Source organism: Taurulus bubalis (genome assembly GCF_910589615.1).
Source record: "Taurulus bubalis genome assembly, chromosome: 3".
Taxonomy (NCBI): domain Eukaryota; kingdom Metazoa; phylum Chordata; class Actinopteri; order Perciformes; family Cottidae; genus Taurulus; species Taurulus bubalis.
Window position 1 is genome coordinate 24,752,217 of NC_136591.1, and position 17,967 is coordinate 24,770,183.

The 17,967-nt window shown below is 41.1% G+C and overlaps 1 protein-coding gene across 1 annotated transcript; it reads left to right on the forward strand.

Moving 5' to 3' along the window:
* Positions 1-6,824: 6,824 nt before the first annotated feature.
* On the forward strand, positions 6,825-17,322 carry znf513a (zinc finger protein 513a; the record flags this gene model as incomplete). Its single annotated transcript, XM_079215479.1, has 4 exons — positions 6,825-6,984; positions 10,188-10,322; positions 14,920-15,780; positions 15,944-17,322. The coding sequence occupies 4 exons, from the start codon at positions 6,825-6,827 to the stop codon at positions 16,894-16,896; spliced, it is 2,109 nt and encodes a 702-aa protein (XP_079071605.1). The 3' UTR covers positions 16,897-17,322.
* Positions 17,323-17,967: the final 645 nt, after the last annotated feature.

Genomic DNA, 17,967 nt, shown 5'->3' on the forward strand with positions numbered 1-17,967 from the left:
AACGCCACTATGATAGTAACCCTCCCGTTTGCTGGAGAGGATGTGGGAATCAAAATGCAAACCATTATCATATTTTCTGGGATTGCCCAGCTATCGTAGACTATTGGAGAGGGATACACACCGCCCTACAGAACATGTTTGAAGGTGAGATACCTCTGGAAAGTAAGACCATGTGGGATATTTACCGGACACATTGTCAAAAAGAGACAAGTATTTAATAAATGTACTGCTTGTGGCCGGCAAAAAGACTCTCATCAGGAAATGGTTATCACAAGAGAGCCCCACTCTGAATACATGGATGGACATTACAATGCACATTAACAACATGGAGAAGATAACCGCATCTGTCAACCACAAACTGGAAAAGAATTTGGGATATTGGAAAAAATGGGTTGCATAAGTGGCACCCCATAGACCTGATTTTGTTTTCATGGATCAATGAATGAGAATGAGAACAGAGCGCTCCTTAGTTATACATTGTTTTTCTTTTTGTTCTTTGTTTCATTCTGTTTCTTTCTGTTAATTGTTCCGTTTTTAAAAAAAAAATAAAAAAAGAAAAGAAAAATGTGTTTTTTTAATTGCCTGGTGGGCTCCAGCCATGGCTTATCCCTCCACACTAAAAAGGCAGATAGCCAAGTAATTAAGCAACACTATTAGCAGCCTAACTTAGACAAGTTGTCACTATGAGGGAACGTTTCCCATCGGAAATGTTCAAAATGTTTGTTTTGCACAAACCTCAAGCTCCTACTGAGCAAAGATAAAGCCGCAGGCCGACAGTGTACAGACTGTGCATATAGAATACGATTGGACAGAACGTTATATCAACAAGTAAAATATCTTCCAACCGAAATTATAATATTGCCAGACACAGGAATGTAAACATTTTGGGTCTTTGGACTGAAGGTTCACACATAAATACAGACAATCAATTAATTTTAAGATAAAACAAATATTTCTATATGACATTATACAAACATTGTATTTCACTGTTAAGTTTTGGCTAACTTTGCTGAGTTGGACCAAAGGACCAAATACGAGCTGGCTCTAGTCCATACATGGCTGCCAGATTCGACAAAGATTCATGGGCTCAGACTTAGATCGATCTGGAAATACATAGTCAGACTAGCTTTGTACCAGTTATGGCCTTAAGAATCGGCGCAAGTGTTCTGGCAAAAATCAGTTTGAGACTACCAACTAAGTGTGCCGAAGTAAGTCCAAAGCTGGGCCGAGCACCTCTGGATACCTGACCAAACCTCATTAATCACAGATCATGTTATTTCACTCCATTTGTCTTGTTCACAATCTGTGCATAGAATCCTTGCATTGTTATATATATATATATATATATCATCATCATCTTGAATCAGATCATGCATCCATTCGAAACAAAGACCACACACACACACACACACACACACACACACACACACACACACACACACACACACACACACACACACACACACACACACACACACACACACACACACACACACACACACACACACGAATTATGTAAATACAGAGATGGAAATGACAGAAGGTTCTCGCTGATGAGACGCTCATGTATGATCAGTGGCTTGATACAGCATTAATGAGAGTGTTTAGGCTGCCTCAAAATAAGTGAAAACTACTGAATATAAACTTGTCACAACAAAACAGGCGCTATAGTGGAACATCAAAAAGCTGTGTTCCTTTTAACCTCTGTAACCTCACTGACCGTTCTAAAGGTCGGTCATCACAAAAACACGTTTGTGGACAAACGATTCCTTGTTTAGTTGGTCACTGAAGCTGCCAAATATTGGGAACATGTGCATAAAGTAAAGCAAGACATTGGGTGTATTTCCATTGACACAAGTCCAAAAACCTCCTATAGTGTCAATTTCTATTTTCTAGATGTTGAACTCACTTTATGACCTCTCTGTATATATGCAATGACAAGATGGTGGGGGTAAGATTAAGGGGAAAAGAGGGGTCCTGCTGTATTTAACGTCATCCAAGTCTCAGGGGACCATAGTTAACCACGCGAGGGATGGACGCAGATGCTGTTCAGAAAGAGAGAGTACATCTTCTGTTAACAGCTTAATGATTTTTCTTCTCCCTTTAGTGTGTGTGTGTGTGTGTGTGTGTGTGTGTGTGTGTGTGTGTGTGTGTGTGTGTGTGTGTGTGTGTGTGTGTGTGTGTGTGTGTGTGTGTGTGTGCACTACAGGATGCCGGTGCTCCAGAAACACGGCCTTAACAAGAATTCAAATTCTTAAGACGGAGGATTACGGAGAATTAAAACGAAAAATTTAAAATCTGTCCCAGAACTTTATTTTCTGTGCCGGAACACACACCGATACAAGATTAGTCTTGTGGAAATTTTAACCTGCAATATTAGATGAACTGACTTTGAATAACTGTGATAACACTGTAAGTATTCATTCAAGTTATTTGTCATATAAATGAGGAAAACTGCAAAGTGAATCATACTGTAACCTGCTGCTCAAGGTTTGGGAGACATCCAGTTCCTCTGAGAGTTGAACAGCCACACCACCGGAGAGGGTAAGAATCAGTTATGTTGAATTCAGTCCCATGGGAATTAAGATAAAGAAATAGCCCACTCTAAGTCTTGAAAAAGAAACCCTCTAGTACCCATCTGTGCAGTGTTACTGCTGGGTGTATACTGTATAACAGACTGACCTTTTATAAAACATACTTAATAATTTACATATAATGTTATGGACTTACTGAACCACACATCATGTATGTATGTCTCTCCAGTATGAGGACAGAGAGGAGAGATGTGGATTGCTCTGGTCAAATTTAAGATTGACTGTTCAACAAGATGGCTGTTTGACCTTGTGACCTGCTGAAGCACTTTACACCTGACCAACACGTATTCCGTGTACTATAGCTACACTAGCTCACAAAAAAAAAAGCTTTGGCCACACGTCTCGCTATTAATTCACAGCAGCAAACCCTCATTTTTTATTTATTTCCAACAGGCAAAAGAAAACTGATCCCTTGGCCAAAAGCACCAGTGGGCATCATTGCATAATGTACAAAGGTTCTGGCTGAAGTCTTGTTGACATGATTCAGCATGCTGATTCACACACATTTTAAGCTGACTACAAAAGCAGCACACACTCAAACACATTTCTACAGAAAATGTAATAGGAGGTAAAAACTTTTATAAAAAGGGGCAATCTACCAACCTTAAACACAGATAACAGTTTAACCCTTATGATGTCACCAGGGTTATCTCAGCTTGAGCTCGGAGAGTTTTTACAGAAAATGTATTCGTCTCAAAACTGGCCCTGAGAACCGGCCCACGTATTTTGGCTCGACATGTGTTACAAACTGGAGGCATGGAGTTCGAAAGACGTGGGCATTTACCAGGCAGCGAAGCTCAAATGAAATTATACTATTGAGCATTATGGGAAATGTAGGCTCTGTGTCTCTGATTTTGACCATTAGTTTTTTAATCCGTCTCTTGGGAGTCCCCACCTTTATAGAAGTGCAATACTAAATAGCTGGAGTACATTTACAGGTAACACTACTCTATGAGTGATGCCCATATGTCACATTTAACCTGTACATATGGTTGGCTTTGTGACAAGAGAATGTAATATCTAAACATACTGAATCAAAGTTATTAAAGAAATGGGAGATCATGACTTTAATGTTCTCAAATGAAGCACTTTCTGCAATATATATGGTAAAAAATACACTGTAATCCTTTGCATGTGAAAGTTATTCTTGTGTTAATATAGCCTTTCTGATTTCACAAATGACTTATAAGTTAGTCTATCGTGGCACTCTTTCTATTGATGACAGATACAATTACAATGACAGATGGGATTATTACACAACCAGCATCAGCCCTGAAGCATTTCCCCCTCTTTTGAAAAGCAAAACAGGCCATTTTTTTCCAGTATTTTGTCCTTTGAATGAACCATATCATCACCACCGGGTTATCTCCTCAGGTTTGAGGGGTTTTTAGAGGACACTTGTTAACGAGCTGTTGCTATGCAATCACTGATCAGAGAGGATGTCTGATGTGGAGTTCTGCCTTAGCTGAGGGAAACCTGATGATCCACCCTATTAAATATCTCATTCTCTCTACTGGACACAAGCCCACATCAGCAATGCGGGTTTCAGAGGCATGAGTGACCTCAGTCTGCACACACACACACACACACACACACACACACACACACACACACACACACACACACACACACACACACACACACACACTTCTGAAAAAATGTTCCATTTCTGCACAATGTGGCGCTCAACACTGAGCTTTAGTGACCTCTGGCAGCCTGCAGGCTATACTTTATGTTATTAAATAACCACAATATCAGTGATACAAATGTGTACATGATATTAAACAGTATCCTTTATTGGTGTGGAATTGCATAACAGTGCTATACGTGTTCGTAGTGTATTGTAACTCACTGATCCATAGGTTTTAACTCCACAGATTAAATAAGAGAAGTATCATTCAACCAAATAAAACAATAATAAGGACAGGCCATTCATTGGAGATGCAATTGTAAACTAAAGGTAGCCTGTCACAATAGCATACTGATCAAAAGCAGCCTAGCATAACCTCCATATTCCTTTAAAAAAAATAAAAAAAAAAAAAATATATATATATATATATATATATATATATATATATATATATATATATATATATACACACACATTTTCATACGTCCATTTTAATCATTTAAAGAGGGGTCCTTCCAGGGCATCAGTATGCTATTGCAGGGAGTGGCATGTTTAATAGGCTACGTATTGGCCTTCACCTACACCTCCAGATATCGCGCATACACATGAGGAATAGCGAATGTTAAGTCGTCCAAATGCGCGCTGCAAAATCTGCAGGATAAAACACACAATATGTTATATTACGTAAACGGTGTCTTACCTCTCAGTGCGGCGGCTTCTCTTTGCAGCGTAGAATCAACAACTGGCTCCTCCCCTTGAGGACCAAACAGTAGCACATAAATCTCCAACCAGTTTCCTCTTCTTCTTCACTGCTGCACACAAAACATATCTGACCGTCAAAAGCTGCAGAGAGGCTGGGTGCGCTGGTCCGGTACGCTACGGTGCGGGAGAGAGCCCAGGAGAGGAGATTCGCGGTGAGGAGAGCCTTCCCCCCCCTCCACCCCGGCACAGCAGCAGACTCATAGCTTCGCTGTGCGGCGGCCTGAGGGGAGGCACACTGCAGTGACATAAACCAATGGGATGACGCAGAATCCCAGGATCTCCTAGGCTTAAATGCCCAGTCTCATAAAAAAAAACACAGTGGTTCTCACATGTTTTTAGTGCTAAATATACACACATCTTTGTTTGTATTTTGTCCCAGTTAACCAAATATGTTTTTTTTAAATTGAATATTAAAAGCACATCGTGTAGACGCAATGCCCACGAGAGAAAGATGAGTTTATATGTTGTAGGTCTAATAACACATCGTATTAAAAGGTCAATTCATATATTTTTAAGCCTAATTCCAAATAAATAAATAGGCCATAGATGCACGTCCCTGTCTTTGTCACTGAACACCTTATACGTATTTGTATTGTTCCTATAATATACTCTATAATTTAATTATATAATTATCACTTACAAGGTCAATGTACTAATTCGTTGGACTGGGAATTATAATAAAATAAAGAGAATGCAATTCATTTCAACCTTGGGACAGAGGGCCTCTCCCTCATTATAACTTTTAATTATTTTGTGAAATTCAGATAATGACCTAATATAATATAAGACAGAACCAAAAGTATACAACATATGAATCGTTGCCCACACATGACACGTTGAGAGACAATATAGTTACAATTGAGGCATTTTTGCACTTCCTACAATTTTACAATGCACTACATTGTATCTTAATCATTGTGGATCCTCCATTGGGATCTGAGCTTAAAGCGATTGTGATGAGGTTACCGCTGTCTACTGGTTTTTGGAAGTATCCCTGCTTGGGTCGTCAATTTCCTTTCCAAATAATTAAATGAGTGCATTGTATTTTTCTAGGACTGATACAATTGTTTATTTGACACACAGGCCCAAAACTGTAAAAATGATTCAGTCAACATGATCATAATATAGATAATTTGATCATGATTGTATATGAACTACAACTACAATGATTCAGTTAGGGGTAGCAACCGGAAATTGTTTTCGGAAACGGAAACGGAAACACCCATCCAACAGAAAGGGGATGGATGCAACACAATGGAATCAAGATAAATCCCACCAGCAACAATAACACGTCCGGTGGGCGCTCCTGTCCTTCAGGATAAAAGCAACGAATTTAAACCGTTTGCAAAATTGGTTCTGAAATAGTGATTTTGATATCAATAGTAATACATAAATGCTAAGGCACGATATAATTGGGACACTACCCACACATCGTTGTATTTAATCCAAAGAAGTAGAATATTGTCTGGATGAAAATAGATAGCCCAAAACAAGTTGAGCTCTCATTTAGCACAGTGGCTACAAGGCCATACAACTCAGTAATGCCAATATAAATAGAAGAAAATACACAAACAAATCATACAATCACTTCAATATACAGAGTAGCATTGGATTTACATGTTTGCTTTCCTTTTTTACACAAGCACAGATTAAATGACCGAATAACGAGAACATTACGTCCGTTCAGTATATGTTCTATAATATGTTCAATTTGTTTTATTTAACTTTTATGTCGTCATTTGTGCAGCCGTGGCTTTTATTCTGAAGGGACTCGTGCCGGAAGTCGTCTTGTTGATGCTGCTGCTGGATCACAGGCGCATCAGAAAATCAATTAAGTTATGAAAAATACCATTAATTGCCTTTCTTTGTCACCGCAGCTCATGAAGAAATGGCGGATCTCCAGACGTTGTTCATTTGAGGGCAAACCTTTCGCACCCAATGGCGCGTATTCCGACGACAACCAGCACCTCAAACGACAGGAATATTTACGTTTTTTAGGTGAGTTAGCTCGATGGCTAGCTAGTGAAGTTGATATTAGCTGCTCGGCTAATTTAGCCGCTGGGTTAACATGTTCCGTCTAATGCTGACTGAAGAAGGCACTTGTCAATGATTACTACGTGCTGACAAGGAAGCGTTTTTGTTCAGCCACTCATTCGGCTGCGCGCCGCCAGTTTTGTCCAAATCTTGCTCCCATTTCACGTTGTGCTACAACATCTGTTAGCTGCATGCTATACGAAGACGTCTTTCGGTTTAAATTGCTCGTTGATTCGCTTGATTGCTCTCTGCAGCACCGGAGCTAACGTGTTAGCCATTTTGCTAAAGTAGCCTGATGGCTAAGCTACTTAAATGGTGGATTTCGAGTTTGTCTGCATCGTAAATGCACCAGATGATACACTCGTATGACGTCTGTGTTTTGTGATGTTGGTTTATTTAACTACAGTGTGTGCAATGTCCTCCAACTGGCTTCACTGGGACGTAATAGCGTGACTGATAAATGATACCGAGATGCACTGCAGCAAGACTCATGCCACTGAATTGGTGACTGGCTTAAATAGCATTTATAGTTAGCAGTTTTGTATTTGTTTTATTTAAGTAGGGGGCTTAACAGACGTGCACGAGCTAGACGATCTGCACACTGTGCACTGTGTGGTTAAGGTTGTTCTTCAAGAGCCTTTATGTGCAGTATGTGTCTTGATGACACCATCACTCACTCTTCACTACAGACTTGACACACTGTTGTTCGGCTCGAGGAGTCACTTAATCCAAATCAGTTTCAACCATTAAGCTTTGCATAATTGCAACTGAAATGTGTGGTCATCTATTTGTCGTTAACAAGCTACTTTTCGGAGCTGAAACGATTTTTAATTCGTCAGTTGATCAACAGAAAATACATGGTGCCAATTCAAATTATTATTCATCCATGTCTTTTTTTCTCAAGCAAAAATGCCATAAATGCACTGGTTCAAGCTTGTTAAATGATAACATTTGTATTTCTTTCTTATTTTTTGTGATATTTGTGTGGGTTTAGGTTCAGGGTTGTTGGTCAGATAAAACAGGCAATTTGAAGACGTCACCTTATGCTTTAGGAAATTGTTTTGGGCTTGAATTAAAATGGGTGGGTAAACTTACATTTTCTAGACCAAAACATTGAATTCATCTACGAAAATAATACCTACCTCTAATTGATTTAAATTGATTTTGTCTTGCATCCATAGAAATACTGAAGAATATCTTCCAAACGGATGACAATGAGCTGATGGTTTTGGAAGTCTGCAAGAAGACAAAAGACGGAGGCTGTCTGGAAGATGCCAAGAAAAAAACAACAGAATCCACAGCCAGTCAAGTGTAGGTATTCAAAGATTTTTTTAACATTTGAAAAGTTGATGCATAGCTGAGCTTCACAAATCGTCTGGCATCTTTAGTTTAACAACATACAGTAACTGTGGTTTCACAGTTAGTCCTCCGATTAAATCCCTGTGAATGTTGGCATGGTCGTTTACGACGTGGGTCCTCTTTGTCCGCTCACATCTGGATACCAGGCGTTGCTGTACGAGTGCTGGAAATGCTTCACATTCTGCATACATTAGAATGTGCTTATTGCAAGTTAGAAATATACAGATGTAAAAAACGGAGACGTTAAGAGATCAGATTCTACTTTTCTTCAATTCTCTGTAGGACCAGATTCAGAAAGAGGTGACTGATCATGTTAGTTATTACTTTAGCCGTTCCTAGAGACGTTACATACACAGCACATATACTGCTGTAGCAGGCTAACAAAATGTGGCCGAAACCAATTTCCCAAACCTCACAGTATGGCTAGGTGTGTGTGTGTGTAGCCAATTAGCAGTAGGATAGTATTTGTTTAACCAACTTCTTCATCACGCAACATTCACACTGAAGTAATTGTTATGACATTTAAAGCTTAAGAGAGACTGTCCCTACTTCTCCATGTTGTTACGACCTCTGTTTTGCATAGAAAAGGACAAAGATTCTAGTAGCATGTATTTCAGTGGTGGCCAATATGCAATGTCAACACCATAAACTCACAATCTGGAAACGGCTCAGTTACTCATTACTTATTGATTAGTATGTACTTAAAAATAGAACAAATAATGTTGTCATGCAGTAATTACAAAGGGTTTGCTTTAGTATGGCTTTTTATTTTTTACAGATGGTAACTTTACCAGATTATCCTAGTAGGTAGTTTTTATCTGCCCCTATTTAATATTCATCCATAATCTAATTTGATTAGATGTGTTTCGTTGAAAAAGAGAACCGTCCCACCTGATATTATTGTCATTGTGTCAAACCCCTAAACGACCAGTAGATGGCAGTATGGTGCCGTTTCTCAAGGATTTGCTCAGCAGTCCTGATGAGCACAATGCCCTTGAATTGGCCTCCTGAACAGTGACAGCTGTGTGATATCTGTTTTGGATTCCATCAAGCTTGAGAGACGAAGTTAGGATGTCAGGCATCATTAGCTGGAACTGCAGTAAAGATGCTCCATCTGTCAACTATAAGCACTTAATTTTGTGTGCATGAGATGCAGTTTGTATACTGTTGGGAAAGTAAATAAGATTTTCTGCATAGATAATATCAGACTTTCACTATTATCCAGTATGCTAAACAATTAACCTTGGAGTGTAACCGAAAGGATTTTCACCACCAGAAATACAGACCAGTTAATGACTACATGGCTGATTGCTTTTAAATACACCCCATATGTGTATGCTTTACTGACTTAATTTACCACTAAGCTTAATTCCATGCCATGTACAGTTGTGCATGGAGCCTGGTGACCCAGGCCCTTGTGACCAGCTAACCAGCAGGTAGTGGCTGCGAATGCCCTTTGATCAATGCTGCTTTACGAAATCCAAACAAAGCATTTTGTATAGTCTGCAGGAAAGAACAATGCTATTATCACCAGTGTTATTCATGCTGTTTGTTGACCCTAAAGGTAATGGTATGGTGACTAAGCACCTAACTCCCCTGTTCCAAATTTTACCCATTCTGATCTAGCCTCCCGATAAAGTTTCCGTGCCCTGGGTAAACATTAATATAAAGCCCTGATCAAATCACAATCAACGGGTCAGTTTTTCTGAAACGTTGCTTTGCCAATAACAGGGAAATATTGAGCCACGTTGATTTTAAACTGCCCCCTCAGTGAAATGTTGTTGATTTGCTCCTTTCTATGACTGTAGTGGATTCTGAAGATGCTGTAGCCATTGAAGCGCCAGGAAACCTCACCTTAGACACAGACTTCCTTCTTGGACAAGACCTTGAATTTGGTGATCCTGATCATGACCACAAGATTCTAGGCCTGGAAAAGTTCTCAGGTTTGTAAACCATTTTTAAGAAAACAATTCAGCATTTAAAGTTATCATCCTTAAGGTTTCAGTCCTGGTTGATTCGACAACACCCAAGGTTACAGTGGAAACAGCAAGTGCTTGAGCTTTGTCAGAAATGCAACAGGAGAGCAACTGGCTCATGATGGTTCAAAACAAAAAATGCCAACAGTGTTCAAATTGGTTTACATTATTAATGTGATCGACTGCAGTCGGCGCTAACCTTGTGACAAACAGCCGGCCACCACTTTGGGAAACACGGTCAAACTAGCCCCGACGTTGTTGTTTGGTACCTATTTAAGCAATAAGGTATGAGAGGCAGTACTGTATCGTCAATAGGGTTGTGTACCGAGAACCGGTGCCATACTGGCACCGGTTCCAACACATCCGGTACCTACCGGACCGTTTTTTTTTAACACTACTCTGTAAAGTTGCACGGTATATAAATACTAAAAAGGTAGCAAGGTGCCCGCACGCTAAAAACGATTATTAAAATAGCGCGGATCAGAGCACACTTGCTGCTCTGCTCTCTGTCTGCCTGCACGCAGATCGGGGCTCGAGGGGGCGGGGCTTCCAGCGCTCACACACACACACACACACACAGTGCGCGCACACAGAGATCGCTGGAGACACGAGCACGAGCTTTTGAACGTCCGTCCTCGGCTTGCTGGAACAAATCTCTCCAGTTGATATGAATGATGACGTGTAGTACAGTAAAGCAGCAGTTTGTAGAATCCAGCAGTTTCTGAGTTCTGTTGCACCAGTCCCATCAGGCCACGTTAAGTTAAAAGGATTGAAGCTGTAGTTTGAAGTGTGTTTTGTATGTACTTATTTATTTATATCTATAGTATACTTAAAACAGTTAATAATATTGTTCAATTTGAAGAAAAAAAATTGCCTTGGCAAAAAAAAAGTATCGGTTCAGGCACCGTTTAGGCACCGGTATCGTTTTAAAAGTATCGGTTTAGCACCGGTATCGGAAAAACCCAAACGATACCCATCCCTAATCGTCAATAATGTACAGTTGAGCCCTTGAACTTGGGTTTGCTATGCAAACGACACACATACGGGAGAGGTACACACACACACGAGAGAAAGAGAAAGTCTGTGATTTACTGACTGTAATCATCTCTCACTGGAAATTATCACGCTTTTATGATTAGCTATCAAACCCTTTTCATTCCTCATCTTAGTTTCCGGTTTTACGCACTCGCTCCCCGCTAATTAGTCTGCTCGGCGGTCAGAGCGTTATCTGCTCTGCTCTCCCCTCGCCCCCATTATTCACCGCTGCCATTTTCACCAAAAGTCCCCCCCCCAAAATATCAAAGTTTACACGAAACATGTTCGTTTGAAATGACAACTAACGGTCACGCTACTTGTTATTTTTAGTGCGCACTGATATGGAATGCTCTGGTATATATAAACAGGCGTACATTATGGCTCAATATAGTACACCCCGTGACTCACTCTCAACCAATCAGAACGCTTGATTTCATATACCCATATTATAATAGGTTATGGTAAGATTTTTTTAAATAAAAGCAACACTCCACATTCATTCAATAAATCAGCCCGCTAGTCAATCAGTCAATAATATATAAATTGAACAAAATTAACAAATATTAAAAAACAATCGCATGATTGCTGACAACTCAGACAATATCAGTACATTCTGAATTTACAGCTGTCTAAAATGTCATATAATAATAATAATAATAATAATAATAACAAAATAATAACTTTATTTATATAGTACCTTTTTAAAAACAAAGTTTTACAAAGTGCTCTACAGAGGAGCAAATTATAGTTATTCAAAACTTAAATAGTAGTAAACAAAAAAAGGACCATACCATAAAGGCAATGAATACATCGAAATCAAACAAATAAAAAAGGGCAAATGGATTCGCAAACAAACAAATAAATAAAATAAACAAACAAAAAACAGCGGAACAAAAAAGCTGCATTAAAAAAAAATCATAAACTGACATAAAATGACGACATCACTTAAAAACAATTCTATAAAAATGGGTTTTAAGAAGTGATTTGAAAGAAGTTATTGATTCTGCAAGCCTTATATTCCCTCTAAATTCTAATTAATATTGGAAGGAATCATCCCGTTTCCATTTCACCTCTGTGTGTAACTCCAGACATTATCAGGACATGCTGATATGACATTTCAAAATTATAGCCCTCAAAAATGTCATATTAGCCATGTTCCCTCTAAATTCAGATGATAATTAGAAGGAAACCTCCCATTTCCACGGAACAATTTTACTTTGCAATGATGGCCGACCCCCTATGAGCGCAACTCGGACAGTATTAGGATATTTTTGTGTTGAATAACGAAACTAAAAACAGCTAAAATGTTGCTCATGACATTTTAGATGGATTTCATTTTGAAATTGAAGGTCCATGCTGGCCAGACTGCAGTCATTTCACCAGGTGAATGCTATTAACGTGAAGCAGCCGCAATAGGAAATGTTCAGTTTGCATTGGCAGTAAATTAATACAGCTCTGATACAGTCAAGCTGCTTTCAGTTGGATAAAATTACCTGCTGCATCATTATCCGGTAATCTCAAGTGTGAAAGTAGCCCATTTTAATCTAGTGCGACTTTCCTAACGATGAAAACTGCTATATAACTACAGAATGTAAATGCATTAAAGAGTTGTGGCAGAAAAAATGTTGACCATGAATAGCATCTGGAATGAGGTTTGATTTCATTCAAATTTAATGGCAGTAAAAGTGGCGTGTGCCGTCGATGCCGGCTTATCTGTCACTCGTCAGTAGAGCAAGTCTATGCAGCAACCACATGTTTCCTCTTATAGTGTCAAACTGTTTCCAATTGCATGTTCACCTTCCTGCTTGCGTTTCTATTCGTATATATTTCCTAAACATCTTATCCCACGTAGGGCAAATGAGTAATGATTATACAATAAAAGGGAATGGGAGTATCTCACAGCCTGAACATTACGGTACATTTCAATTGACTCCACAGTTTGAACCGTGCCGTCTTGGTGAAAGGACAATAGCATCATTATGTTTTGTAGCCAGCATTTTAATTTACTGCCGTTACTATGAAAACATTTAATAAATCATTGTACCACGAAAGGAAGTGGTGGCTTCATTTGTCGGGAGGACTCAGAGAGGTTCTTACAGTTTGTTTGTCAGTGAAGCCTTTGCGACATTAAGAGAAATGGAACGACCGGCTCGTTTTTCCCCAGCATGACTCTTTGTCAGAGAGAATGATCTGAAAAATGGAAAAGTAGAGAAAGGAGCTGAGACACCATTCCATTATTATATAAGGGTCATAAAAACGGGACCATTACCATCAAGGACACCATTATAAGAGGGCATGTATTCATCATCATCATCATCATCATCATCATCATCATCTGCTGCTGCTGCCTCTGCTCCCACTACCCCACTGCCATTATCATTTCCCCCTCATCATCATCATCATCTACATCTACCCTCATCATCATCATCATCATCATCATCATCATCATCATCTACCATCATCATCATTATCATCAGCCGCAGCAGCCTCACCATTATAGTCATCATCATTACCATTAGGCTCGGTAATCATCCACGAGGGGTTTCCACGGGGCAGATAAAAGGGCAGTGTCGACTCTCGCCTTCCTCACATTTCGGCTCGGCGTCTGTGGAGCAGGGTGGTTTTTCTCTTCTGCCTTCTTGTTCGCGTTCAGAAGAATACGCTGAAGACTGAAGAGTTCCCCGTTTTGAAGCTTTTCTTCCTATCTTCTGGGGGGGAAAAGTGTCTTTCCTTTTTCTTTTTCTTGCCTGGAAAAACCCAGTTGTCCTTGCAGGTACCGCTGTGAGTATGAAATGTTTCTCTGAAATTCCCTTTGTTGCTGTGAAGAGAGATTCTGTCTGCACTGGAGTCAAGTTACGCACTGTGATGGAAACGGAAAGGGGCATTATCTGGAACAGATGGTTGTTGCTGGCTATTTTCTTCATTCCAGTTTTAAGTCATTCAGTGAGATCTGTTAAAAAGATAGTTTGAGTTGGTGTGCCTTCAGGTTTCAGTCTGACCTCAGTTCATTTGTATGTACTGGAAACTCGGTAATATAAATTGTGTCTTATTTTTATACTAACAGTGTAAACATAAAGAACTGTGTTGTAATCACAAATGTAGTGAGTTTTAACATGATGTTTTTTCACAATTGATCAGTTATTACAAACAGTTATGGTTCATCTGTTTGATTTAGATGAACAATACAAATAGTCTTACTGTATAATAATAGATGTGTGATTGTGTCGGTTAGTTATGAAAGTGCTTTTATGTGGCTGGCTGTTTGTTGTCTTTGTACTCAGATCTGTATTGCAAAAGAAATCTGAAATGCCTGAATAAGTGCTATAAACTGTACATTACAACACAAAAACCTTTCTCGGTAGATTCGGGACAGTTGCAATTATAAACCTTGGTGTGAAATATGGCAGTCTTTATATGTGCTCTGGTTTGTCAGTCTCTAATGACATTTAGAGGGATTTGGGAAGGTCTTTGTTCGGAAAATATGTGCAGTGTTTAGAAACATGTTTCTCTGTTTGTCTCCCCTGTTCAGAAGTAGCTGCCGAGATCGGTTTCTCTGTGTATCCTCTGGCTGATGAGGTGAGCCCTGCCTACAGCCAGCTCAGCATGGAGAGTGAAACAGACAACTCGCACAGCACAACTGACAACGGTAGAGAGGACGAGGGCAGCGCATCCCAGTCCGAGTCCACTTTCCCTCCCTACCTGTCCTGCAGGGGCTGCGGACAGCTCCGCGATGAACCTCTGGGGCCGGGCATAGACCTGGTCGGCCCTTACTGCCTTAGGTGCTGCAAAGCCTCCCGGGAAGCCAAAAGTACGGACTTCTGTTCCCCCTTCGGAAGCATCAGCGGGATCCGCGCCGGTTCCCATTTGCAGCTCGACGGCGACGAGTTGGGAAACGGGATGGACGACAAAGCACTGACAGCTGAGGACAAATTGGCCAAACTGCACTCGTGCCACCTTTGTGGCTTCTCGTCGCGTTACGCAAACCACGTGAAGCGCCACATGAAGACGCACAACGGGGAGAAGCCCTTTAACTGTCCCCTGTGCACATACGCCTCTGCCCAGCTGGTGAACCTGCAGAGACACCTGCGCATTCACACTGGGGAAAAACCATACAAATGTGACATCTGCACATTTGCCTGCAGTTCCCTTGGGAACCTCAAGAGGCATCAGCGCATGCATGGGCCCTCTGCAGGGCATGGGCCCTCTGCAGGGCATGGGCCCTCTGCAGGGCATGGGCCCTCTGCAGGGCACGGGCCCTCTGCTGGGCACGGGCCCTCTGCTGGGCACGGGCAGGACGTCCCGCCACGATCTGCCATTGGCCAAAACAGCCTGAAGAGACATGTGACTGGGCAAAGACCCAACGAAGACGTGTCTTGTACTTCAGCTAAGGGTATGTATCATGTTTTTATTCATTATTTCATCTCCAAAACTTTACTGTTTTTATGTTGTGACTCATGATACATGATCGTGAAACATGATGCACCATTTTGAAAAGCCTCAATCCGTTATCTAATATCGAATAACTGTCATCTTTTTTTTCTTTCTTTTTTAAGTTTCAGAAGTTGCAAGACCGTCTTCTAATCTGAGTTTGGGAGCCCAGAACAATGACTACCTATCAGCCTTTGATGGCTTAAAGGGGGCATCGCCACCACCCATACCAGCCTTGAACCCAGCTCCTGGCCACCAGCCTCCACGGCTGCTGAACGCCACAGACAGCGGGAGCAGCAGGGCGACCAGAGGGGGCGTAGCGGACGGCGCCGCCCTGCCCACGTCACTTTTCCCCTACACTTGCCGGTTGTGTGGCATCGTCCTGGAGGACGAGGACGGCTCCTCAGCCCAGATTTGTGCCAAGTGTACCCTTGAAATGCTGACTAAAGACTCTTCGTCCTCTCCAAACAGCCCTGGCGAGCGCAGTGACAAGGTGTACACCTGCTCCGCCTGCCCGTTCCTCACACACTACCCCAACCACTTGGCACGCCATATGAAAACTCACAGCGGCGAGAAACCATACAAGTGCCCACAGTGCGACTATGCCTCAGCGCACTTTGACAACCTCAAGCGCCACCACAGAGTGCACACGGGCGAGAAACCTTACAAGTGCCATTTGTGCGACTATGCCTGCGGGAACCTCGCCAATCTGAAGCGCCACCAGCGGGTGCACTCGGGCGCTAAGCCCTTCCAGTGTGCCGTGTGCAGTTACAGCTGCAACCAGAGCATGAACCTGAAGCGCCACATGCTCCGGCACACCGGAGAGAAGCCGTACAAATGTCAGGAGTGCGGCTACACGACCGGCCACTGGGACAATTACAAGAGGCATCAGAAGAAGCATGGCCTGGCCACAGACGGATGGGTCAAGGTTCCGATGACGGGTCACGATGACGACGAGGACGTGAGGAAAGGGATGGGAGCCGGCGTTCCAAGTCACCGAAAAGAAACGGGCGTTGATATGCAGTATATGTCGAGGGAGGGAGGCCTGCACTCGTGCTACAAACATGAGATTGCATAAAATATAACTCAGCAAAACTAAGCTACCAGCAACCTTTTTTTTCCACAGAGCCTTTATATTGTTTGTCTGTGTCAAACTTTTAGTGTTGTCGGATGTCTTCAGAGGCTGCTAATTGTTTATTTGTAGAATGTCGCACAATTTGTTCTGAATATTTGGATTTTAGTGGATGAGTGGACTTGTTTTCTACTCTGCTTTTGTGTCGGGACAAATAGACGTCGTCTACTGTGGAAGCCCTTTGACCGTCTCATTCTGTACGTTACTCCCCACTAGGCTAATTATAACAATCCCCTCATATATTACAATACATATCTGTTATTCCTGTGAGGACAACATTACCAAATACTCCTCGATACACATGTGCACATTTTTGCCTGAACTGTTGAGCTGCACTGTGTAGTGTGTATATATGTTTGTTTGTTTTTTAATAAGGGAAATTTGCTTTAATTTTTTTTTTTTTAAGTTGTTGGTCTTAAAAGTTTTGCTCAAATCTTTTAGTTTTGTACCAAAAATCTTATGAAATAACTTAAATGTTACTGACAGATGATCACACTTGCTTCATGAGGTCGTTTTAAGTCGACTACACAGTGCAGCTTCAAGTAAAGATGGGTCCTCGTAAGGGCCAATATTGTGCTTTGTTTGCATTGGGGCACACGCTCTGGTAACGGCATGCCTTCAGATTCATGTGCTAATGTATGTACTGCTAGCAGAGTGCTATTTAATTATACTGGAATTGTTTTACCCTCACTGAACTACATTGATTCATTAGGTTGTGTTAACCTAACTAAGTAATATCCCGTGTCTTGAACTGCATTATCATTTTTGCCAAACCCCTCAGGATTATATCTCTAATTTGGAATACTATGAAGACTATTTTAACACAAAAATTGCATGCAGAAGCATTCTGAAAGTCCTCCTCAGTTCTCACCTGGTTGGATGGTTAAAGTAAAAGCACAATCATACACACATGGTTGCATTTAAAAAGTTTCAGATCAAGTTGTGCAGTCGGGGGGGGGAAAGCATTGGTTGACATTTCTTTTGCGATTCTGGAGTAACACATTGTAAACGAGCATG